This window comes from Monodon monoceros, unplaced genomic scaffold, assembly GCF_005190385.1.
Source record: "Monodon monoceros isolate NGI ecotype Baffin Bay Population unplaced genomic scaffold, NGI_Narwhal_1 Super_Scaffold_16, whole genome shotgun sequence".
Lineage (NCBI taxonomy): Eukaryota > Metazoa > Chordata > Mammalia > Artiodactyla > Monodontidae > Monodon > Monodon monoceros.
In genome coordinates, this window is record NW_021703772.1 from 88,811,017 (window position 1) to 88,837,940 (window position 26,924).

The 26,924-nt window shown below is 36.1% G+C and overlaps 1 protein-coding gene across 1 annotated transcript in view; it reads left to right on the forward strand.

Annotated features, from left to right (window-relative positions):
* Positions 1-26,924, forward strand: part of LRP1B (LDL receptor related protein 1B) — a 1,820,879-nt gene that overhangs the window by 1,352,529 nt on the left and 441,426 nt on the right. The window contains exons 40-41 of the mRNA XM_029226108.1: positions 127-251; positions 1,519-1,890. Coding sequence (XP_029081941.1) covers positions 127-251; positions 1,519-1,890 — 497 coding nt within the window. The remainder of the gene's footprint in view (positions 1-126; positions 252-1,518; positions 1,891-26,924) is intronic.

A 26,924-nucleotide genomic window follows, 5' to 3' on the forward strand; every position in this document is an offset into this window, starting at 1 on the left:
TCAATGTCACAGACTAATGTTGGTTTCTTTCCCTTCTGCTGGGCCATCTGTTAACACCTTCAGCTTAAATAACTGGCTTGATTTGGATTAAAGATTGTTGATCACGTATGTTCAATTTCTTGGCAGAGCACATGCCAACGGGTCCATCAGAAGGGGCCACAAGAATGATGCCACAGAAACCGTAACCATGAGAACGGGTCTTGGAGTCAACCTGAAGGAGGTTAAAATCTTTAACCGAGTAAGAGAGAAAGGTCAGCACTCTTGTATGATAAATACGTTTTATGTTTTTTCTTTCTCTCATTTTTTTTGACATTTATTTATCAAACTTAAGTTAGGGATTAATTCTTATATGAGTCCAAAACCTCAAGACCCTATTTTTTTACATCTAATTTCCTACAAAAATCATATAGTAGCCTAATGAAATAAATATATAATAGTTCATGGATAGTTTTGCCTAGGACAGTGCATGTATATGGACATGTTATATACCTGGTATGGCTTCAGTATAGGTTTAGACTAATATAGAAACACTTGATAAATATACATGTTCAATGAAGTATACAAAGCACAATTAGGATATTAGAGAGTAAAAAGCAGCCAAAATTTTTTTTTTGATTTTATATATATATATATATTTTAATAGTCACACACTTTATTTAGAACTAACTAAATATGCCACATTACTTGGGCCAAAAGGTTGTTTTCATGTCGGATTATATTTTAATACATAAAGTGATGATGGCTCCAGAAGGTTTCTATTAGTGTGAAATAAGTCCAGAGTCATCATTTCTTTAAAATATGTGTTTTGAAACTGATATGACATGATTTGGATTTTTTTTAATATCACTTCCATTAAGATAATGTTCATTTTAAATGTCCATTAGAGTAAATTGTAATTAATTTTCTTGACATCAAAGGAAGGTATAATAATTTTGGAGAGGATGATGGATTCATAGAGGAGAATTAGTCTGATGCAGAAATCTTAATATCATGTTATATCTTCACTCAAAACTGGAGTGAAAAACTTATGCCCAATATACTTAGGAAGGTAGGCACATTAGAGCCATAAATTTCTTTGATATCTTATATACTTCATAGACACCAAGTTTAAGGTACTGCCTATTTCTTTTGGTGAATGCAGTTCATGTTTTGAGTGAATCAGTTACTTGTACCAAAGATTACAATATATACAACCTATTGTAATCTCAGTATCAAGTTTCAAAAGGGTTATGCACTTAACTGGCTGATTAAGGGAAATTTTTTATGCTTCTCTTTGGATGGTCAGGGGAGCAGAAGAATGTGATCTTTGAAATTAAAAAATCCCAGGTTTTAAACTGAAGTGATTAAAAATAGCAGTACTTTATAGTGTTTGGATTTATACTGACCAGTCTAAAAGTTAAGCATAAAATAACCCAGAATATTCAACATTAAATTTTTAATATTTTTCTAAGAAAAACTATCTGGAAAGCAAAAGAAAAAACACAGACATACGTGTGTGTACCTTCTTTTTCTCCCTAGGGACCAATGTTTGTGCCAAGGACAATGGGGGATGTCAGCAACTCTGTCTTTATCGAGGAAATTCCCAGAGAACTTGTGCTTGTGCCCATGGATATTTAGCAGAGGATGGAGTTACTTGCTTAAGGCATGAAGGCTATTTGCTGTATTCAGGGAGAACAATATTAAAAAGTATACATCTTTCTGATGAAACCAATTTAAATTCACCAATAAGGCCATATGAAAATCCACATTATTTCAAGAATGTCATAGCTTTGGCTTTTGACTATAATCAAAGAAGAAAAGGTACCAACCGAATCTTCTACAGCGATGCACACTTTGGAAATATACAGCTTATTAAAGATAACTGGGAAGACAGACAAGTAATTGTTGAAAGTAAGTACAACAATTTATTTTTAAACAGTTTGGTGGAAATGAGTATCATTTGGAGTAGTAGAGAAATTAGAGTGGTAATTGCATGTAGCAATTATATTTTCCTAGAGTTTATATTCAAGAATGAGTGAAACTATAACATCCAAACCCCCAAAAGTCAAAGAAGTAATTAACTGCTAGCATGTACAGTGTGAATATTATGATTATTAGCTTCTAATCATGGAACACTCAGTATATTCCTTTATAATGTTTCTTATTAATAAGTGTATTAAAATTCATGGAAAATAATTTTTCAGTATAAAGCTTACTAATTTTATTTTCTTCCAGTGGGTGAAATTATATCTTTAAGAATATCTACCTAATTATATTCAGTGAATTTTATTTTCTCAAGTATCAGATTTTTTGTCTGCATATATATGACAGTCTTGATGAGAAAATGTTATTAAATAATATTTTAAAAATATTTTTAATAGTCTACAGGACAATACTTTTAATATTTTACAGGACTCAAACATAATATTGTGTGAATTATCTATACATTATAATTTAGAGAAACTTCTTTCCTGTCATCCAACTTTTACAGGGACAATCTTCATATTCGTCATTCAGCATCTCTCTCTTCTCTATCTCTGTGTGATTTCCATATATTCCTCACTTTTCTAATTTCAGTATACTGAGGTCAATCTTTTTCATTACTTTTTAAATTGCAAAATAATACATAAATTATAAAATGTTCAAGTAATATGGATTTTTAACTGAAGTTTCTGCCTCATCCCTGCAACATCAATTCCATTTACTTACTCGTAAGTGACAGCTGTCATGCCTCCAGAATTTTCTTGCAGTATATGTATCATTTGTAATTACGAAAATGTAATGATACAATATTCGCCTGCTTTTTTTCACTTACAATATATCTTAAAAAGCTTTTAAGGCTATTTAAGATAAGGCTCTATCTTATTCTTTTGAAAGCCTGTATTTATCCTATACTAAGAGTAAACTAATTTATTTAACCATTTTCTCACTGACAATCATTTAGGTTGTTTTTGGTGTCTTATCACTACCTACAATGTCACAGTGAACATTTGTGCACATAAATATGTTTTTTCACACATGTGAATATTTCTTTAGCATATAATCCTAGAAATAGAACTGCAAAATCATTGTTTTATTTATTTTTTTTTAGAACTGGTCAAATTTCTCCAAAAAGACCATATCAATTTATGTTTTCATTAACTGTTTATAAAAAGATCCATTTTCCCACACTTTTGACAATGATTTTATAATTTTTATTAGCTTATGACTAATATGTTTAAAAAGTCAACTTATATTAATATACATTTACCTGATAACTAGTGAGATCCAGCATCTATTCATATGCTTACTCATGTGAAAAACACATCAAACTCCCTATTGTACATTGCCATCCCATGCTAAGCCTGTCACAGTTTATTTTGTTCTTTCATTATTTAATATCCTCACAATCCCTTTTGCCTAATCAAACCTGACAGCCTTTCCAAATCAGTTCAAGTGTGTACTTTCAAGCATATACAAATACACATTCTTGTTTCTTTATTCTCTAGGTTACTATACTTGTTGATAATTTCATAACAATTTGTATATTCCAGCACATGCCATTTTGGCTTCCCTGTGTGTGTGTATATATATGAAGATGCAACTATAACTGTACTGCTCATAGACTTGAGACATATTCGAGACTTACTGATTCTTTGGGTTTATCCCTATGAAGTTTACATTATAATTCTCTCTGGTCCTCCCTCCATTTTCCTAGACTGACACAATTCAGAGTTGGAAGTGCTTATGTTGCATCTGTAATATTAACTAACTTATGTCGCATCTGTAACTATTAACTAACTTATTCATTTTCTGTGCTCCAGATTCTTTGTCAGGTACCCTGGGTATAAAGATGAATATGAGTCCATAGACCTTTAGAAGCCATAGTTTAAGAAGAAAACTACGAGTAAACAGACATTGAAATTCACTAGACTCTATGATGTACTAAAGGCCTAGATAATAATCTTTCTGAGGAAGCGCAGAGGATGTCACTGAGATGAGTTGAGGAAATGTAAGGGATCAATAGGAGTCTGCCTGTTGAGCCTGGTGGAGAAGGAAGAATTTTAGACCAATGGTCCCCAAATGTGGTTCCTAGGGTCTCCCAATACATGTTCAAAATTATTTTCATAGTAAGAGATCAAAATTATTTTCATAATAATACTAGATATTTATTTGCCTTTCCACTGTGTTGACATTTGCACCAATGGTGCAAAAGCCATTGTGGCTAAATTGCTGGTACCTTAGCACTAATCAATACAGTGGCACCAAACAGTACTAGTAGTCATTGCATTTTTCACTGCCACTTAATAGCAGGAAAAAAAAAAAAAAAGAGCCAGTTTCACTTAAGAATGTCCTTGAAGAAAAAGTAAAATAATTTTATTAAATATTAATCCTTCAATACACATCTCTTTAATATGCTGTGTGATATTATAAAATACATATAAGGAACTCTGATGCATTCTGAAGTATAGTTGCCTGAAGGATACCGCGTATTTCTGTCATTATTTGAGTTTATGCTTTTTTTAAGGAATATCATTTTTTACTTAAAAGAATGAGGAACAAACTATGGTTATTCAAACCTGGGTGTATGGCAGACTAAATACAATGAGTCTGTCACTCCAAGGAAAATGACCTACATTATTTATTGCAAATAAAAATCAAGATTTCAAGTAAAAATTAAAATTTTCAAGACTTGTATCCACCATAGTTAGCTTGATAGCTTCCCATACTTCTGATGAGATGTGTAGTGATATTACTAGTGATTTGGGGTGGGGGGGTATTGCATGCTGAAATTGTCAGCATTTGGAGGATATGCATAACTCAGGGAACCAATATTTTCCAAATGACATGATAAAATCATGCCTGGGTAAATGATCCATTCAGAGTATAAGATAGACAAATGAATTTTAGTGTAATAGAATAGGAAAAGTTCATCACTATAGTTTCTGATTCCACACGGAAGCTAACCTTTAAGTAACTACCATTTGTGTTGTTGTAGTATAAAATCATATCCAGAATTATCTGAAAAGGCTGTTAAAACCCTCCTTCCTTTTCCAACTTCACTGCTGTGTGAAGCTGGATTTTCTTCACAAATTTCAACTAAAACAACACAACAGATTGGACGTAGTAGATGTGAGAATCCAGTTGTCTTCTAGTAATCCAGAGAGTAAACAAATCTATAAAATGATAAAACAATGCTGTCTTCTCATTTTAAAAAAATACAGCTATTTTTTAGATGTTATTTATATTAATATGCAGTCAATTCATTTTGTTTTTTAAAATATATTAATACATATCAAAACAAATTTTTTAAATTTCTAACACAATAGCTATAGATGTAACTCACATACACAAAAATTTTGCTGGAGTCTTCAATACTTTTTAAGACTGTAAAAGTCCTCAGAACAAAAAAGATTACAAACTACTCTTCTAGACTAAAGGCTCAGAAAATTTTAAGTATAAAGACATGAAAAAGCACAGGGTAGACAAGGAGTGACACATCATTTGGCATGATTAGAACATGGGTTTCATGGCATGAATGGCGTGAGATGAGGCTATCGAGTCCTAGAGAGAAGTCCAATATTGAAGGATTTGGTCTGCCAAGATAAGTAGTATTAAAGAAAAAGTTTCATTGAGATATAATATACATACCATACAACTCATTCATTAAAAGTGTACTGTTCAATAATTTTGGGTATGCTACATTATTAGTATATTACATTATTAATTACATTAATTTTTAAAATTAGGTTAAAAATATATAAAACATAACATTTGCCATTTCAACTTTTAATTGTACAATTCAGTGACATCAATTACATTCACAATATTGTGCAGCCATCACCATCTATTTCCAAAACTTTTAAAATAAATCTATTTATTTATTGGCTGCCTTGGGTCTTCGTTGCTGCACACAGGCTTTCTCTAGTTGCAGCAAGTGGGGGCTACTCTTCATTGTGGTGCATGGGCTTCTCATTGCAGTGGCTTCTCTTGTTGTGGAGCATGGACTCTAGGCATGCGGGCTTCAGTAGTTGTGGCTCACAGGCTCTAGACTGCAGGTTCAGAAGTTGTGGCATGTGGGCTTAGTTGCTCTGCAGCATGTGGGATCTTCCCAGACCAGGGCTCAAACCCGTGTCCCCTGCATTGGCTGGTGGATTCTTAACCACTGTGCCACAGGGAAGTCCTTCCAAATCATTTTTCTCTCTTTAAACAGAAACCCTGTTTAAGCAGTTACTCCCCATTCCCCCTCCCTGTATTCTCTGGTAATCTTTCATCTATTTTCTTTCTCAATGAATTTGGCTATTGTATATATTTCACGTAAGTGGAATCATACAATATATGTTTTGTTGTGTGTGGCACAATTCACTCAGTATAATGTTTTGAAGGTTAATCCATATTGTAGCAGGTGTCAGAAGTTCATTCCCCTCTTTATGGCTGAATAATATTTTATTGTATGTATATAGCACATTTTATTTATCCATTCATCTGTTTATGGACACGAGTTTCTACCTTTGGTTATTGTGAAAATGGCACAGTGAACACTGAGATACTAATATTCAAGATAAGGAGTTATGATTTTTTTTCAGTAGATGAAGGGTAGACAATGGAGTGTTCTAAGGTAAGTAAATAATAGGACTTTTGTTTTATGAAGATAACTCTGGCTATGTTATGTTTGATGACATTTAAGAGATGCCATGGGAGGTTGTTGCTGAGTTATAGATCCTATTTATATTGTGGTAAATTAAACTGAAAACAATTTAATCAAAGTATATACATATTTCTGTTCAGTAGTTTGCCTTTTTGTTTGGTTGATAGTTTCCTTCACTGTACAAAAGCTTATTAATTTGATATAGTCACGTTTATTTTTACTTTTGTTGCCCTTGCCTGAAGAGATAGATGCAAAAAAATACTGCTAAGACCAATGTCAAACACTGTACTGCCTACGTTCATCAGGGATATTGGCCTGTAACTTTCTTTTACTGTACTGTTTTACTCTACTGTTTTTATCTGGTTTTTGTATCAGTAATGTTGGCTTCACAGAATGAGTTTGGAATTGTTCTTTCCTCTTCAGTTGTTTGGGATAGTTTGAGAAGGCGAGGTATTAACTCTTCTTTAAAGATTTGGTAGAATTCACCTGTGAAGCTGTCTGGTCCTACACTTTTGTTTGTTGGTCTGCTGAGATTTTCTATTTCCTTGGAAAATTGTGTATTTCTAAGAATTTATCCATTTCTTCTAGGTTGTTCAATTAGTTGGTGTACAATTTTTTGTAGTAATCTCTTACTATCCTTTGTATTTCTGTGGTGTCAGTTGTAAGGCTAGATTGTTTGAGATTTTTCTTGGTTCTTGACAAAGGCCTGTATTGGTATAAAATTCCCTCTTAGAACTGCTTTTGCTGCATCCTGTAAATTTTGGATTTTTTGTTTTTATTTTTAGTTGTCCAAAGGTATTTTTCTATTTTCTCTTTAATTTCTTCAATGGCCCATTGGTTGTTTAGAAGCATGTTGTTTAGCCTCCACGTTTGTTTTTTTACAGTTTTCTTCTTGTAAATGATTTCTTGTTTCATAACACTTCGGTCAGAAAAAAATGCTTGGTATGAATTCAGTCTTCTTCATTTATTGAGACTTGTTTTGTGGCCTAACATGTGATCTGTCCTGGAGAATATTCCATGTGCACTTGAAAACAATGTGTATTTTGCTGTTTGGGGTTGGAATTTTGTCTAGTTAGTTATCTATTAGGTCCATCTGATCTAATGTGTCATTTAAGTCAATGTTTCCTTATTGATTTCTTCTATCCATTGATGTAAGTGGTTGTGTTAAAGTTCCCTAGCATTACTGTATTACTGTCATTTTTTTCTTTATGTCTGTGATTTGCTTTATGTATTTAGGTGCTCCTATGTTGGGTGCATAGATATTAACAAATGTTATAGCCTCTTGTTTAATCCCTTTATCATTATGTGATGCCCTCCTTTGTCCCTTGTTACAGTCTTTGTTTAAAAGTCTATTTTGTCTGATATAAATATTGCTATCCCAGCTTTTGTTTGTTTCCATTTGCATGGAATATCTTTTTCCATCCCTTCACTTTCCAGTCTGTGTGTGTCTTCAGATATGAGTCTCTAGTAGGCAGCATATATATAGGTTGTGTTTCTTTATCCATTCAGCAACCCTGTCTTTTGATTGGAGCATTTTGTCTATTTACATTTAAAGTGATTATTGATAGCTATGTATTTATTGCCATTTTGTTAATCATTTTCTGGTTGTTTTGTAGTTATTCTGTTCTTCTCTCATTCTCCTCCTTTGTGATTTGTTGACTTTCTTTAGTGTTATGTTTATATTCTTTTCTCTTTATTTTTTGTGTACGTATTATAGATGTTTGGTTTTTGGTTACCATATGGTTCATATACAACAGCCTACATATATGTTATTTAAGTTGATGGTTGCATAAGTTTGGGCATATTCTAAAAGCACTACATTTTTACTGACCCTGTTCACAATTTGTGTATTTTGTGTCATATTTTACATCTTTTTGTGTATTGCTTATGTAATTATTTTAGAGGTAGATAATTTTACTACTTCTGTCTTTTAACCTTCATACTAGCTCTAGAAGTGATTGATCCACTACCTTTACTACATGTTTGCCTTTACCAGTAGGATATTTTTTCATATTTGTGGCTTTTTCTTTTCCATTTAATGATGCCCCTTTAACATTTCTTGTAAGGCCAGTTGAGTGGTGATGAACTCCTTTAGTTTTTGCTTGTCTGGGAAACTGTATCTCTCCTTTCTTTAGTTCTGAATGATAACCTCACCAGACAGAGTATTCTTGATTGTAAGCTTTTTCTTCCAGCACTTTGGATATATCAAGCCAGTTCCTTCTGGCCTGTGAGGTTTCTGCTGCAAAGTCACTGGATAGTCTTTGTGGGTTTCCTTGTGTGTTACTTATTTTTCTCTTGCTGATTTTAAGATTCTCTAACTTTTGACATTTTAATTATAACATGTCTTGGTGTGGGTCTCTTTGTGTTCATCTTGTTTGGCACTCTCTGTGCTTCCTGGACTTGGATGTCTCTTTCCTTTGCCAGGTTAGGGAAGTTTTCAGTCATTATTTCTTCAAAAAGTTTTTCTATTCCTTTCTGGTTATCCTTCTTGAATCCCTATAATGCAAATCTTAGTTTGCACTGTATTGTTCCAGAGGTCTCTTAAACTATACTCATTAAATTATTCATTCTTCTTGCTCTTCCAATTGGGTGATTTCCACTAACCTGTCTGCTGGTCCTTCCCCCTATTTTTTATTTTGGTTACTGTATCCTTTGGTTCCGAGTGGTTCTCTTTTTAATATTTTCTCTTTGTAGAAGAGCTTGCTGAGTTCATTCACTTGTTTCCCAAGTTTGGTGAGCCTATTTGAGCTTTTTATCACACAAATTGCTTATCTAGCTATGTTTTATTTACCTTTTTTCTGAGGTTTTGGTTTTTTATTTGAAATGTATTCCTTTGTCTCCTCATTGTGCCTAAATCTGTGTTTGTTTAGGTACTTAGAATAATCAGCTATGTCTCCTAGTCTTGAAAGAGTGGCGTTATGTAGAATGTGTCCTGTTGGGCCCAGAGGCACAATCCCCTGTGGGCACCCTGATAGGTGGAGCTGACTCCCCAAAGTGGTTGCTGCTTTGGAGGGACACCATTGTCATCCAAGGCAGCTTGCCAGGTTGGGCAGAGAAGGAGCCACTTTGGATGAACTGGCCAAAGGAGGTGAGTTGGGCAGGACAGGTCCTTGGGAACACTGGGAAAGGGTGCCCAGTGTTAGCTGGGTTGATGGATAATGACAGAAATGGTGCCTCCCAGCACTAGGTCAGCTAGGTAGAAGGAGAGTTTAAAAACATGTTGCCTTTCAGCACTTCTGTACCTGGAGAAAGTTCTAACAGATTCCTGCCACTCTGGCACATGCCCTAGAATCAGTCAATGAATCTCATGACCCAGGTGCTTTTCAAAGCTACTGCCTCTGCACTGGAACTTGGAGTGAGTTTGTGCACGAGCTCTCTTGGACATAGTCCTCACTGATTTTCAAAGATGGGGCTCTTCTTTCCAGTGCAAGTCCCCTGGGATGGGAGCACCTCTGCAGCTGTGATATTCCTCCTGCTTGTGTGCTGCTATACTAGTTGTGTGGGTTCTGATTAGAACACCATTCTGCTCCTCCTTCTTGTCTTGATGTAACCTTTTGTTTATATGCATAGTTGTAGAAAATCTATTCTGCTAGTGTTCAGGTTGTTCTCAGAAATGGTTGTTCCACATGTAGTTGTAGTTTTGGTGTTTCTGTGGGAGGAGATGAACTCAGGCTCTTCGTACTCTGCCATCTTAATTCAGAACCCCTTTGATATTCTATTTTGATAAATCTGGAAAAACACATTTACGAAAAAAGTAAATTCACTGACATGTGATTAAGTATTTAAAGATAGAAGAGAGTTCTAAATACTTTTACAAATCAGATTTAGGTTTAGATCCTTTATATATCTGAATATGGGGAAAGGATAGGATGAAGGCTCTCTTCTTTATCTTTCAATTCATGTAGAATTAAATTTTTGTTCTGAGGTATAAAAGATGAGATGAAGAGCCACTAAATACACTTAAATGTGTATTACATGCTTACAGTGTGCCATAAATTATTAGGTAGTGGCAAATAAAGATGAAAGGTCTATTTTTTTAACCTCTGGGAACTCAAAGTATGGCAAAGGGAAAATGCCGTGTTTCACTTTTCATATATGAAGAGTCAAGACTGTTTGTCAACATGATATTAAAACACCGAGGTTATCTCTGGCTTTAAAAACATAGCATGATTGATAATTATAAAAAATAAAAACTAAGAAGAGATTCATAATTTCAAAGCACAAAATAAGATTTTCCTTGAATAATAAACAAACAGAACAGAAATACAATGCAGTTACAATGCAGTTAGAATGACTGAAATATAGAGGAACAGGAGCAAGTTTAAAGCCTGCTTGAACCAGGGACTGGGGTGAGGCTGCCACATAGGAAAATAAGGCTGAATTAAAGCTGTGCCATCTCCTTCATATACCAATGTCCTATGTGACGTTTTTGCCGTAGAGGCTTAGAGAATACAGAAACAATCCTGTGACCAACACTAACATCAGTCTTTTTTACACATTGATGGCTTTTCAAGTTCTCATCGGCCCTGTGGAGCAAAAATCCAAGTGAATTATGAAAGACAGGGCTGCAGCTTAAGGCCCAGGAGCCAAGTGAAGGCAACTGAACCAACAAACTACAGGGAATGAGTGCTGGAAGAGAGGTTAAAAAATTTACTTAAGGAGAGTCTGCAAATTCAAATTCCACAATAGATGGATTTAAAAGAAATACAGCTAAAAAGAAAAGTGTACCAACCAGCAGATGAGTGAAAACAAATAATAGAACAATTAGAAGGAGACTTTTATAACTTTTGGGGGAGTTCATCAGAGAGGAAAAGGAATACATGTTTATAAGAAGTACAAGAAATGGTGAAACCAAAGAGGCTAAAATTATATAAGAAAAAAATAATTAAAATGAAAACAACTAAAAATCTTAGAACTGAAAAATATGGTCAGAATAATAAAATTAGAACTGAAAAATATGGTCAGAATAATAAAAATTAAAAAGAAATCCCAATTGATAAAGTTTATGTTGGACTAATCAAAGTGAGAATGAACCAATGGTATGATAATTAGTGAGGAATTAATATGTAAATTACAGAATAAAATGAGAGCAGTTGTGAAACTTGGAAGGTAAGTTGGTAGGTTCAACCTGATTATAGCTAGTAGAGGTCAACAAAGAGAGGGAAGGAAAGAAAAATATCATCCAAGAAACAATAATGGAGTTTAGTACAAAAGAGGGAATAAATGGGTCCTTAGATTGAAAATGAATTCTGAGTACTGAAAGAGAATCATAAAATTAAGTCAGCCATCAAAGTAAAATTTCAGAGAATCATAAAAAAAGGGACAAACTTAAAATGCTACCAGAAGTAATAGAGAGATTATCTACAGAGGAACCATAATTGAATTTAAGCAGGCATCTCACCAGAAGCATTAGAAATATGTTCACACTCCTAAGGAAATATATAATCCTAAACTGTTATTCAAAATGAAGGGAAATTAAAGATTGTTCCAGACATACAAAATCAGTAACATTACATCGACATATTCTCACTAAAAAACAAACCAAAAAACCTTAAAATAATGGCTTCAAACTTGACCATAATAAAGTAGTAAATTTGTGTTTTACATTATGACTTGGTATATATGTTTCAGTTTTACAGATTAATATCTTTATCCCATAGGATTCATTCTGATGTTTTAGCCAATCAGAGCAGTTTATCATTTAAAAAAACAACATGGCTTAAAATAAGGTCAAATGGTTTCCTTACATTCAATAACCGGTTAAAACATGTAATTAAGCAAAACTTCTCAAACTGGAAATAAAAACAAAGGATGCACAGAATTGTAATAGAGAAAATTATAAAATATTATTGGACATAAAGAATGACTTTAAATAAAGGGAGAAAATGTAATTTTCATGATGGGAAAGTAACTTTTTTCATGCAACTTCATATGCTGATCCTAAAATGTACATGGAACAGCAAAATTCCAATAATACCTAAGGCAATTTTGAAAAAATATAAATTCGTAGTCTCTCCTTGACAAGAATTTCACTTATTGTAAAGTTATAATAATGAAAACAATGTGATATTATTAAAAGAATAGTAAAATGGAAAAGAGGACTTAAGCAGATCCACACATACATGTCCTGTAAGTGTTTTTGTTAACAAGTTGATATTACAAATCAGTTGAAAAATAATGAACTGCATTTAATAAATTTTGCTAGTACAATTTGCATGCAAGAAATAAGTAAAATTCTATCTCTAGCTTATACTGTACTCAAAAATAAGTTTCAGTTGAGAAAGATGGTGAAGTAAAAGGACCGTGAGCTCACCTCCTCTCACAAACACACCAAAATCACAACTAACTGCTGAGCAACCATCAATAAAGAAGACTGGAATCTACCAAAAAAAAAAGATATTCCTCATCCAAAGACATGAAGAAGAAACCATGGTAGGAGGGGCACACTCACAATATACTCAAATCCCATACTACCCAGATTAGCAACCCACAAACTGGAGATTGATTATATTGCAGAAGTTCTCCCACAGAAGTGAAAGCTCTGAGCCCCACACCAGTTGCCCCAACCTAGGGGTCCAGCATTGGGAGGAGGAGCCCACAGAGCATTTGGCTTTGAAGGCTAGCAGGGCTTGATTGTAGGAGCTCCACAGGACTGGGGGAAACAGAGACTTCACTCCTGGAGGGTGCACATAGGTCTCGCAGGCACTGGAACCCTGGGCAGAAGTAGTGACTCCAGAAGAACATGTGCCAGACCTACCTGCTAGTCTTAGAGTGTCCCTGGGGAGGTGGCAGATGGCTATAGCTCTCTCTGGGGTCATAAAAGGTGGCAGACATAGCAGAGACCTATGTGCACTCTGGCTTCAGGCAGACATTTTGGGTCTTTGGCCCCAAGACCTGGCCCCACCCAACAGCCTGTAAGCTCCAGTGCTGGGACGCCTCAGGCCAAACAACCAACAGGGTGGGAACACAGCCCCAACCATCAGAAGACAGGCTGCCTAAAGACTTCCTGAGCCCACAACCACCTTTAGACACACCACTTGACATATCCCTGCCCACCAGAGGGACAACACCTAGCTCCAAACACTAGTGGGCAGACCCTCCGACCAGGAAACCTGAACAAGCCTTTAGACCAGCCTCACTCACCAGGGGAAAGACACCAGAAGCTAGAAAACCACCATACTGCAGCCTGCCAAACTGAGTCCATAAACACAAGTCAGAACCTATTCTGGGGAAACAGCTGGTCTTTGGCCCTTGAGTGAAGGGGAGTATAATGCTGGGACACATAAGACATCCCCTACAGAGGGCCACTTCTCCAAGGTTGAGAAGTGTAACTAAACTACCACATACATAAAAATACAAATAGAAATGTGAACAAAATGAGATGACAAAGGAATATGTTGCAGATGAAAGAACAAGATAAAACACAAGAACAACTAAGTGAAGTGGAGATAGGCGATCTACCTGAGAAAGAGTTCAAAATAATTATTGTAAAGGTGATCCAAGAACTCAGGAAAAGAATGAATGCACAGAACAAGAAGTTATAAAAATATTTTACCAAAGAGTCAGAAAATATAAAGAGCAACCAAACAGGGTTGAAGAATACAATAACTGAAATTAAAAATATAGTAGAACGAATCAATAGCAGACTAAATGAGGCAGAAGAACAAATCAGTGGGCTGAAGACAGAATGGTGGAAATCACTGCCATGGAATGGAATAAAGAAAAATAATGAAGAAAATAAGGGCAGTTTAAGAGACCTCTGGGACAATGTCAAACACACTAACATTTGCATTATAGGGGTCCTAAAAGGAGAAGAGAGAGAGAAAGAGCCTGAGAATATTTGAAGAAATAATAGCTGAAAACTTCCCTAACATGGGAAATGAAACAATCACCCAAGTCCAGGAAAAGCACAGAGTCCCATACAGGATAAACCCAAGCAGAAACATGCCAAGAAACACATTAATCAAATTGACAAAAAATAAAGACAAAGAGAAAATATTAAAAGCAACAAGGGAAAAGCAAAAAAATAACATACAAGGGAATTCACATAAGGTTATCAGCTGATTTTTCAGCTGAAATTCTGCAGGCCATAGGGGAGTGGTGCCATATATTTAAAGTGATGAAAGGGAATAACCTACAACCAAGAACACTCTATCCAGCAGCAAGGCTCTCGTTCAGATTCAGTGGATAGATCAAAAGCTTTACAGATAAGCAAAAACTAAAAGAACTCATCACCACCAAACCAGCTTTACAACAACTGCCAAAAGAACTTCTCTAAGCAGAAAACGCTGGAAGTAGAAACAAGACAATTAATGGGAAAGCTCACCAGTAAAGGCAAACACATAGTAAAGGTAGAAAATCATCTACATACAAATATGATATCAAAACCAGTAATCATAAGAGGAGGAGAGTATGAATGCAGGATATTTGAAATTTAGAGGTCTGCAACTTAAAACAGTCATGTGTACATGTAGACCGCTATACCAAAACCTCACGGTAACTGCAAACAAAATATCTATAATAGATGTACACACTAAAATTAAAAGGAATCCAAACACAACACTAAAGATAGTCATCAAATCACAAGAGAACAAAAGAGAAAAGCAAGAAAAAGAGATCTACACAAACAAATCTAAAACAATTAACAAAATGGCAATAAGAACATATAAAATAGATAATTACCTTAAATGTAAAAGGATTGAATGCTTCAACCAGAAGACATAGACTGACGGAATGGATACACAAATAAGACCCATATATATGCTGTCTACAAGAGACCCACATCAGATCTAGAGACACATATAGACTGAAAGTGAGGGGACAGAAAAAGGTATTCCATGCAAATGGAGATCAAAGGAAAGCTGGAGTAGCAATTCTCATATCAGACAAAATAGACTTTAAAATAAAGACTGTTACAAGAGACAAAGAAAGACAATACATAATGATCAAGTCATCAATCCAAGAAGAAGATATAATATTGTAAATATTAATATATATGTACCCAACACAGGAAAACCTCAATATATAAAATGCTAACAGCCTTAAAGGATAAATCAACAACAACACAATAACAGTGTGGGACTTTGACACCTCGCTTACATCAGTGGACAGATCATGCAGACAGAAAATCAGTAAGGAAACACAGGTCTTAAATGACAAATTAGACCAGATGGACTTAATATTTATAAAACCTTCCATCCTAAAGCAGCAGAATACACATTCTTTTCAAGTTCCCATGTAACATTCTCCAGAATAGAATGCATGCTGGGCCACAAAGCAAATCTGGCTAAATATAAGAAAATTGGGACTTCCCTGGTGTTCCAGTGATTAAGAATCCACCTGCCAATGCAGGGAACACGGGTTCGATCCCTGGTCTGGGAAGATCCCACATGCCACGGATCAACTATGACCATGTACCACAACTACTGAGCCTGTGCTCTAGAGCCTGCATGCCACAACTACTGAAGCCTGCACACCTAGAGCCTGTGCTCTGCAACAAGAAACCACTGCAAAGAGAAGCATGCACACTGCAACAAAGAGTAGCCCCCGCTTGCCACAACTAGAGTAAGCCCATGCGCAGCAACAAAGACCCAACACAGCCAAAAATAAATAAATTTATATAAAAAAAGAAAATTGATCAGGGGGAGGAGTCAAGATGGCAAAATAGGAGGACTTGGAGTTCGCCTCTCCTCACAAGTACAACAAGAATACATCTACAAATGAAACAATTCTCACAGGGCACCTATTGAACACTAGTAGAGGTCCTTGGACACCTAAAAGGACAAGAAAAATCCCCATGCAACCAGCTAGGATGAAAGAAAGAAGAAAAGAAAACAGGAAACAGGATGAGACCAGCACCCTGGGCAGGGGAGCTGAAGGAGAGGAGAGGTTCCCACACTCAGGAAAGCCACCTCATAGTCGAGAGATCATCTGGGATAGAGAGGAAGCTTTGGGGGATCAGAGGGGAATGCAGCATCCAGTCTCTGCAAGGACAGAGTAGGAACTATGTGCATGGTCCATGCTACAGCCTTGCACACTCCAGCCCAAGTCATGTGTCTCGTGGTGTAGAGGGGGGCTGGGTGCTGGAAAGTGGGGTTTGGAGAGCAGACCCAGGGAGAGGATAGATGTTGGCTGTGAAGAGACAGCCTGAAAGGATGGGACTAAGGAGCTCCACAACTGGAAAAGACTGAGGGAGAAACCTGGACCACCACAGAAGCACGGTGCATTTGTTGACTGGCATGCAAGGGGCAGGGCCACCTTTGAAACTCCCCTCCCCATATGGCGGCCCCTGCCTCTGCAGGCACTAGCAGGGGTGCCTGCCTCAGCAGGCTCGCCTGCCCCTCAAGCTAAAACCTCCTCCAGCCATGCAGGCCCCGGCGGGCCCAAGTGCTACCCCTGCCAAAGCCTCCAAAGGTCACACCAGTCCTGGTGGGCCTGAGAACCGCCCCTGCCAAAGCCTCCTCAGGCTGCGCCAATCCTGTGGCCCAGGCACCACCCTGCCAAAGCCGCCTCCAGCTGTGCTTGCCATGCCTGTGAATGCCTTCACTGGCCTGTGCGGACATGTGTGCTCCAGGGCAGCCTTGGGAGCAGAAACTGGTGGGAGGAAAACATGCAGAAGTGGAGCTGAAACCACAGCTGAGCCCCAGGGGCTGTGCAACTAAGGAAGAAGACCTGAAATCTCTCTTCACAGCTACACAAACCATGGAGTTAAACCTCTGCTGATGGCTTCCTAAATTCATTGCCTAAGGAACATCCAAACAGAAAACAAGTGCTCCTGCAGCTGATACGGATCTGGCTTTAGCAGCTGTGGGCTTTGTGTGCACATACAGTTGAGGGTTGGGTGAGGCCAGAGTCTGAGCTGCCTCCATAGATCCCACAGTGGGTACAGATGCATGACTACTGCAGTACTGGGACTTGACCTCAATGGATCTGTGCTGGTGGCCTGGTGAAAACAATACCTGAGAGTCATGAAGGCCATTTGCCAGCAAATGGTGGGACTGAGAGGAGTGCAAACAACAGTGTACTTTGTGAGCCCACACAATGGGTGAAAGGGACACAACTGAGCACACTCACAGGTGAACAGCCCCAGAAGAGGAATACTCAGAAGCTTCTCTCCAAGTGGGAGTGCTCCAATACCACCTATCTTACACCGCAGATCAGAAACACAGCTAAGAAACAAATCTCAGGGCTTCTACCTCAACAACTACAGAGCACACCATGCCCCTGAGAGGGGCGGTGACAACCACAAAGGGGAGGCCTCACTCAATATCCAACTCACGCACCCCAGGGCAGACACCAGAAGCAAAAGGAGCTACGATCCTGCAGCCTGCAGAAAGGACACCACAAACACAGTAAGTTAGACAAAATGAGACAAAAGGGAAATCTGCTGCAGACAAAGGAGCAAGATAAAAACCTACAAGAACAACTAAATGAAGAGGAGATAGGCAATCTACCTGAAAAAGAATTCAGAATAATGATAGTAAAGATGATCCAAGATCTCACAAAAAGAATGGAGGCATGGATTGAGAAGATGCAAGAGATGTTTAACAAGGACCTAGAAAAACTAAAGAACAAACAAACAGAGATGAACGGTGCAATAACTGAAATGAAAAATACACTAGAAGGAATCAATGGCAGAATAACCAAGGCAGAAGAATGGATAAGCGAGCTGGAAGAGAGAGAATGGTGGAAATCACTGCCACAGAACAGAATAAAAGAAAAAGAATGAAAAGAAATGAGGACAGCCTCAGAGACCTCTGGGAGAACATTAAATGCACCAACATTCAAATTATAGGGGCCCCAGAAGAAGAAGAGGAAAAAAAAGGACCTGAGAAAATATTTGAAGAGATTATACTAAATAAACTTCCATAACATAGGAAAGGAAATAGTCAACCAAGTCCAGGAAGCACAGAGAATCTCATATATGATAAACCCAAGGAGGAACAGGCCAAGACACATATTAATCAAATTAACAAAAACTTAATACAAAGAAAACATATTAAAAGCAACAAGGGAAAAGCAGAAAAAAACATACAAGCGAATCCCTATAAGGTTATCAGCTGATTTTTGCAGTAGAAACACTGCAGGCCAGAAGGGAGTGGCATGATATACTTAAAGGGGTGAAAGGGAAAAACCTACAACCAAGAATACTATACCCAGCAAGGCTCTCATTCAGATTTGATGGAGAAATCAAAAGCTTTACAGACAAGCAAAAGCTAAGAGAATTCAGCACCACCAAACCAGCTTTACAACAAATGCTAAAGGAATTTTTCTAGGTGGAAAACACACAAGAGAAGAGAACAAAACAGGAAGGGAAGAAAAAAGACCTACAAGAAAAAACCCAAAACAAGAAAATGGCAATAGGAACATACATATTGATAATTACCTTAAATGTAAATGGATTAAATGCTCCAACCAAAAGACATAGACTGGCTGAATGGATATAAAAACAAAACCTGTATATATGCTGTCTACAAGAGACCCACGTCAGACCTAGGGACACATACAGATTAAAAATGAGGCTATGGAAAAAGAATTTCCATGCAAATAGAAATCAAAAGAAGCTGGAGTGGCAATACTCATACTAAACAAAATAGACTTTTAAATAAAGACTGTTACAAGGGACAAGGAAGGACAGTACATAATGATCAAGGGATCAAACAAGGAAGAAGGTATAACAATTGTAAATATTTATGCACCCAACATAGGAGCACCTCACTATATAAGGCAAATGCTAACAGCCACAGAAGGGGAAATCAACAGTAACACAGCAATAGTGGAGAACTTTAAACCCCTCTTACACCAATGGACACATCATCCAGACAGAAAATTAATAAGGAAACACAAACCTTAAAGGACACATTAGACCAAATAGACTTAACTGGTATTTATAGGGCATTCCATCAGAAAGCAGCAGAATACACTTCCTTCTCAAGTGTACATGAAACATTCTCCAGGACAGTTCACACCTTAGGTCACAAATCAAGCCTTAATAAATTTAAGAAAATTGAAATCATATCAAACATCTTTCCTGACCAAAACCCTCTGAAATTAGAAATCAATTACAGGAAAAAAGGAAACTGTAAAAAACACAAACACATGGAGGCTAAACAATATGTTATTAAATAACCAATGGGTCACTGAAGAAATCAAAGAGGAAATCAAAAAATACTGAGAGACAAATGAAAACAAAAACATGTTGATCCAAACCTATGGGACGTAGCAAAAGGAGTTCTAAGAGGGAAGTTTATAGCGATACAATCTTACCTCAGGAAACAAGAAAAATCTCAAATAAACAACCTAACCTTACAGCTCAAACAACCAGAGAAAGGAGAAAAAACAAAATTCCAACTTAGTAGAAGGAAAGAAACCGTAAAGATCAGAGCAGAAATAAATGAACTAGAGATGAAGAAAACAATAGAAAAGATCAATTAAACTAAAAGCTGGTTTTCTGAAAAGATAAACAAAATTGATAAACCTTTAGCTTGATTCATCAAGAAAAAGGGGAGAGGACTCAAATCAATAAAATTAGAAATGAAAAAGGAGAAGTTATAATGGACACTACAGAAATACAAAGAATTATAACAGACTACTACAGGAAACTATAAGCCAATAAAATGGACAACCTAGAAGAAATGGGCAAATTCCTAGAAAGGTGCAAACATCCAAGACTGAACCAGGAAGAAATAGAAAATATGAAAAGCCCAATCACAAGTATTGAAATTGAAAGTGCAATTAAAAAACTCACAAAAACAAAAGTCCAGGACCAGATGGCTTCACAGATGAATTCTATCAAACATTTAGAGAAGATTTAACATCTACCCTTCTGAAACTCTTCCAAAAATTGCAGAGGAAGGAACATTGCCAAGCTCATTCTATGAGGCCACTATCACTCTGACACCAAAACCAGACAAAGACATCACAAAAAAAGAAAATTACAGACCAATATCACTGATGAACACAGACAAAAAACTTCTCAACAAAACACTAGCAAACAGAATCCAACAGCACATTAAAAGGATCATACACCCTGATCAAGTGGGATTTATCCCAGGGATGCAAGGATTCTTCAATATATGCAAATCAGTCAATGTGATACACTATACTAACAAATTGAAGATTAAAAACCATATAATCATCTCAATAGATGCAGAAAAAAATCTGCATCTGACAAAATTCAACACCATTTATGGTAAAAACTCTCCAGAAAATGGGCATAGAGGGAAACTACCTCAACATAATAAAGGACATATATGACAAACTTACGGCTAACATCACACTCAATAGTGAAAAGCTGACAGCACTTCCTCTAAGATCAGGAACAAGACAAGGATGTCCACTCTTGCCACTTTTATTCAACATAGTTTTGGAAGTTTTAGCCACAGAGAATAAAAAGATATAAAAGAATCCAAATTGGAAAAAAAGAAGTAAAACTATCTGTTTGCAGATGACATGATACTATACATAGAAAACCCTAAAGATGCTACCAGAAAACTACGAGAGTTCATCAATGAATTCGGCAAAGTGCTAGGATACAAAATTAATACACAGAAAACTCTTGCATCCCTATACACTAACAACAAAAGATCAGAAAGAGAGATTAAAGAAACAATTGCATTTACCATTGCATCAAAAAAAAAAAAGTACCTAGGAATAAACCTACCTAAGGATACAAAAGACCTGTATTCCGAAAACTATAAGACACTGATAAAAGAAATTGAAATGACACAAAGAGATGGAGAAATATACCATACTCTTGGATTGGAAGAATCAATATTGTCAAAATGACTATACTATGCAAAGCAATCTACGGATTCAATGCAATCTCTATCAAAGACATTTTTCACAAAATTAGAACAAAAAAATTTACAATTTGTATGGAAACACAAAAGACCCCTAATAGCCAAAGCAATCTTGAGAAAGAAGAATGGAGCTGGAGGAATCAGGCTCCATGACTTCAGACTATACTACAAAGGTACAGAAATCAAAACAGTATGGTACTGGCACAAAAACAGAAAGATAGATCAATGGAACAGGGTAGAAAGTCCAGAGGTAAACCCATGCACCCATGGCCACCTAATCTATGACATAGGAGACAAGAATGTACAATGGAGAAAAGACAGTTTCTTCAATAAGTGGTGCTGGGAAAACTGGACAGCTACATATAAAAGAATGAAATTAGAACACTCTCTAACACCATACACAAAAATAAACTCAAAATGGATTAAAGGCTTAAATGTTAGGCCAAATACTATAAAACTCTTAGAGGAAAACATAGGCAGAACACTCTCTGACATAAATCATGGCAAGATCATTTTTGATCCACCACGTAGAGTAATGAAAATAAAAACAAAAATAAATGGGACCTAATAAACTTAAAAGCTTTTGCACAGCAAAGAAAACCATAAACAAAACAAAAAGACAATCCTCAGAATGGGAGAAAATATTTGCAAATGAAGCAACTTACAAGGGATTTACCTCCAAAATATGCAAACAGCTCATGGAGCTCAATATCAAAAAAACGAACAACCCAATCAAAAAATGGGCAGAGGACCGAAATAGACATCTCTCCAAGATGGCCAACAAGCACATGAAAGGATGCTCAACATCACTAGTTACAAGAGAAATGCAAATCAAAACTACAAAGAGGTATCACCTCACACCAGTCAGAATGGCCATCAAAAAATCTACAAACAATAAATGCTGGAGAGGGTGTGGAGGAAAGGGAACCCTCCTACCTTGTTGGTGGAAATGTAAATTGATACAGCCACTATGGAGAACAGTATGGAGGTTCCTTAGAAAATTAAAAATACAGTTACCATATGATCCAGCAATCCCACTCCTGGTCATATATCCAGAGAATACAATGGTTCAAAAGGATACATGCACCGAGTGTTCAGTACAGTGCTGTTTACAATAGCCAAGACATGGAAGCAACCTAAATGTCCATTGACAGATGAATGGATAAAGGAGGTATGGTAGATATATACAATGGAATATTACTCACACATAAAAAAGAAGGAAATAATGCCATTTGCAGCAATGTGGATGGACCTGGAGATTGTCATACTAAATGAAGTCAGTTAGAGAAAGACAAATATCATATGACATTGCTTATATGCAGAATCTAAAAAAAAAAAATACAAATGAACTTATTTAAAAAACAATAATAGACTTAGAGATTTAGAAAACAAACATGGCTATCAAAGGGAGAAAAGAGGGGAGAGGGAGGGATAAATTAGGAGGTTGAGATTAAGTTATACACACTACTATATATAAAATAGATAATGAGCAAGGACCTACTTATATAGCATAGGTAACCATACTCAATATGTTTTAATAACCTAACAAATGAAGAATCTGAAGATAGTGTATGCAAATATATTTGCATATATAGCTGTATATATATATATGTGTGTATATATGAAATGGATTGGTCTGTTGTACACCTGAAACACAATATTGTAAATCAACTATACTTCAATAAAAATTTTTTTATAAAAGAAATTATTACCAATAAAAATGTTTCAGCTACACTGATCATGTAAATGTGCTACTTTTTAATTTCAAAGAAAATATAGAAGAATATATTTATGCACTCCAGATAGGAACATATTTCAAAAATTAGACACAAAAAGTGTAAGTTTGGTATATTTTACCTCATTGAAGTTAAAAACTCTTTGCAGCAGAAGATATAAAGAACTTTAAAAGGCAAAACAGACAAACACTAGCAGAAGGTATTTGTATTTCCTAAAAGCAACAAAGGATTGAAACTACAGTTTATAATGTACCACTACAAAGACTAAAAGAAATATGGGATTGTTATGCCAGGAGGCAAATCCTGGAAAAGGAAACATTATATTAAAGTATATTCAGCCTCACCAATCATCAAGAAAATTCCTAGTCAAACAACGAGATGCTATTTTCCACCCATAAATTTGGCAATTTTTTTAAGATCTGACAATGTGGCCAAACCAGAACTCTCATATGCTATTGAAAATGACTATTTTGTACAACCACTTTAGAGAGCCATTTTGCAATATTTTGAAAAACTGGAAGAGTATACATTCTTCCATGAAGCAGTTCCCACTTTTAGAGTAAACTTACGCAATTCTACTTTTAGAGAAAACAATGGCATATTGTACAACAGTAAAATAACAATAACAACAAAACAAAACCTAGTGTTATATCTATCTATCCACATTAACCAAATACAATTTGATTACAACAATACAACACAACAAAAATATTGCCAAACGATATTACAGTGTAATATGGTATGTAAGATTGAAAAATATGCTAAACGATGCTATGTATTATTTTTGGATAGAAAGATACATAGTAATATTTTTAAAACCTAGTAATCCTTTTGTGATAATTTTGTGATGGTTATGTGAGATGTCATCATGAGAGATAGAAGGGAACTCTTTGTACTGTTTTTGAAACTTCTCTGTAAGTTTAAAATTAGCTCAAAATAAGAAGCCTAAATAAAAACTAAGTAATACATCTTGAAAATCACACACACAAACATCAACATTTTGCTTTCTCAAGGGAGTAACAAAGAGAAATGGTGCTGAAAGGATATATGGTTCCCGCACAACTTTAATGTGTTTGTCTTTAAAACTCTGAGGCATTTATAGCAAAATGTTAAGATTTGTTAAATCGTTATATTACCACCTCTGTTACTCATGGCTACTAGTGGCAATATGACTTGCTTTTAAATTATATTTCACTAGAAATGTCTTTTTCTTTAAATGGGCTAGTTCTATATCCTTTTATGAGTGCCTAAAAATACATTTGATTATGTTAATTTTTCTTTTTGCAATTTCAAAGGTAAAAAATGTCAGCTTTTAAAATGTATTTATTTTTAATTTGCTTGGTACATATCATAGAGACATTCAGTCTCAAAGTGTAAGAATTTTAGCTGTTAAAAGTCAGATTTTATAAAATAAAGAAATGACTTTTAGTCATGTTACACTTACTAGCTAAAGTAATTTTCAGATTACCTATTTCGATAATTGCAGCTACTGGAAACTTATAATGGAGCACTGTTTTATTAGATATTAAAATTAACAAGAAAAGGATAAAAGTAAAGGGTGAAAGTTGTGCATAGGGAATCAGCAAGCAGTGAGGCAAGGAATAATTTTTATGGTCCAAAGGAAGAGAGAGGGTAACGTTAATTATGGAGAACAGAATCTGAAGTGAGTCATGATTAGCGCTGAGGAAAAGAGAACATGAGATCTCTCGCTGAAGTTGCAGGCTGTAAATTAGTTTCAATATGGCTTCCATAAATTCACAATTTCCTAAGATATTGGAGTTTCTCATAGAAGATGGCCTATGGCAGGTGTTGGGGAGGAACACAACTTTTCCTCCACCCTTTTATGTTTTGGATAGTGAGCTACAAATTAAACTGAACAAAAAAATAGCTTAACAAGAGAAAAGGCAATTTTTTTTTTTTTAATGGAAAAGGGGAAACCTTCACGGAAAAGGAGTGAAGACCTAAAGAAGTAGTTAGACCCAGGGACTTATATACAATTTTAACAAAGGGTGATAAATTATAGAGAAATGGTTCAACAAAGGAAAGCGTTTTGGGCTTCTAGAAGCAGTAAATTGTGGGGAGAAAAATATATGGGAAAACTAATGGAAGATAAAGGTTCTTTAGTAATGTGTTGTTTATGCAGATTCATTTCAGTGTTATCTTCATATCTGGTGATGATGATTGTTCCTGGTACAAGAGAGGGGACACCTTCAAAAGGGAAATTTATGTCCACTTTTCAGGTGGATAGGAGGAGAGCAGAGAGCTTCTCCTGCATCTGCCGTATCCCAGCTTGCTTCAGCTCAAAATAATCCTCATGCTAAAGTGGCATGTTTTGGGATGGCATGATTATTCTAAAGTCTCTTACCCCACAACATCAACCAAGGCCAAATCTAGAAGGTAATGACATACTTGAACAAGAGACATTGGAACCGTGGGTAGAGGCTTCTTAATATAAGGAGTAGAAAAATTCATGAGGAGCATTATGCTAGAGAAAGAAAAAATGTGTAGAACATTCTATTGAAGTTCTACAAAGTCAATACACAGTGTGGTTCAGGTCTTGGAGGCAGATAACTTACAAGGAGAACTCAAGAATCTTCAGTCAACAGTGTTAGGATTATTCACAGGTTGAATGCTGCCCAGTTCTTTTTATATGTGTCCAAATAGCTGACAACAATATTCCCAAGAAACATGGGCAAATACTAGGATTCCCATGTTGAGAATCACAGACTTACCAAGAAAGTAGCCGAAAAGTTTTCTGCAAGGTGTTCAGGCTTAAGAGACTGCCCTGGTAGATCATGTTAGATGGTCTGACAAGGTTTCTGTTTGCATAATCAGAAACTGCTGGACCATGTCCATGTGAAAGAGAGTTAGGGCCAATGTTTATCATAAAACTAGAAACCTATTGTGGACTCTCAAAGTATTTTAGTGAGTCTGATTAGGAATTGAGAGAAGGATGAATAGGAGACTGGCAAATTGATACAGCTCTTAGAGGACAGAGTAATTGTAGAGATTTGAGGTGGACTTTGGGAACAGATAGTGATTCAGATATAAATAAATGTCCCAATATTGGATCACTGCAAAATAAGGTGTCAGTAGGTGAGTGAGGGTGGGGAGAGTGAGATTACTAATCCCTGATCAGGATCATTTTTGTGTTAAATGTCAGTTTAAACATAATTACATAAATTTCTTTTTTGATCCCTAGTTTAGTTGAGAGATTAGTTTATATCAGCTAGACTTGTTTAACAAACCATCCCAGAATTCAGTGTTTTGCTTTAAAAAAAACCAAAACCTGCTTATTTATCCCACTATTATATGGGTTGGCTGGGTGGTTCTTCTGTTCTGTGTTAGCTTTTCAGATCTCTGGCCAGCTGGTAGATCAGATGGTGGCTGGATGATCAAGGATGGCCACCCTCATATGTGTGACAGTTGGCAGGCTGTCTTCTGGGTTACTGGGCCACAAATCTCTCATTATCCAACAGGCCATCTTGGGACAGTCTCCGAGCGTCAAGAAAGATCTGGATCCAACAAACATCTTACAGGTCATATTTACTAATGTCTCATTGGTCAATCCAAGTTACGTGGCCAAGTCCATATTCAGGGGATGGAAGAATGAACTCACACTGATGGGAAGAACTGCAAAGGGGTTGCCCACATACATGGAGAGGAAGAATTTGCAACTTCTGCAATCAACACAGTTGTATAACTGATTATTAGCGTATCTCCAGTATTTCCTAAATAATACATTAAAATTTAGCCAGGCTTTTCGAAACTCACTTTCTT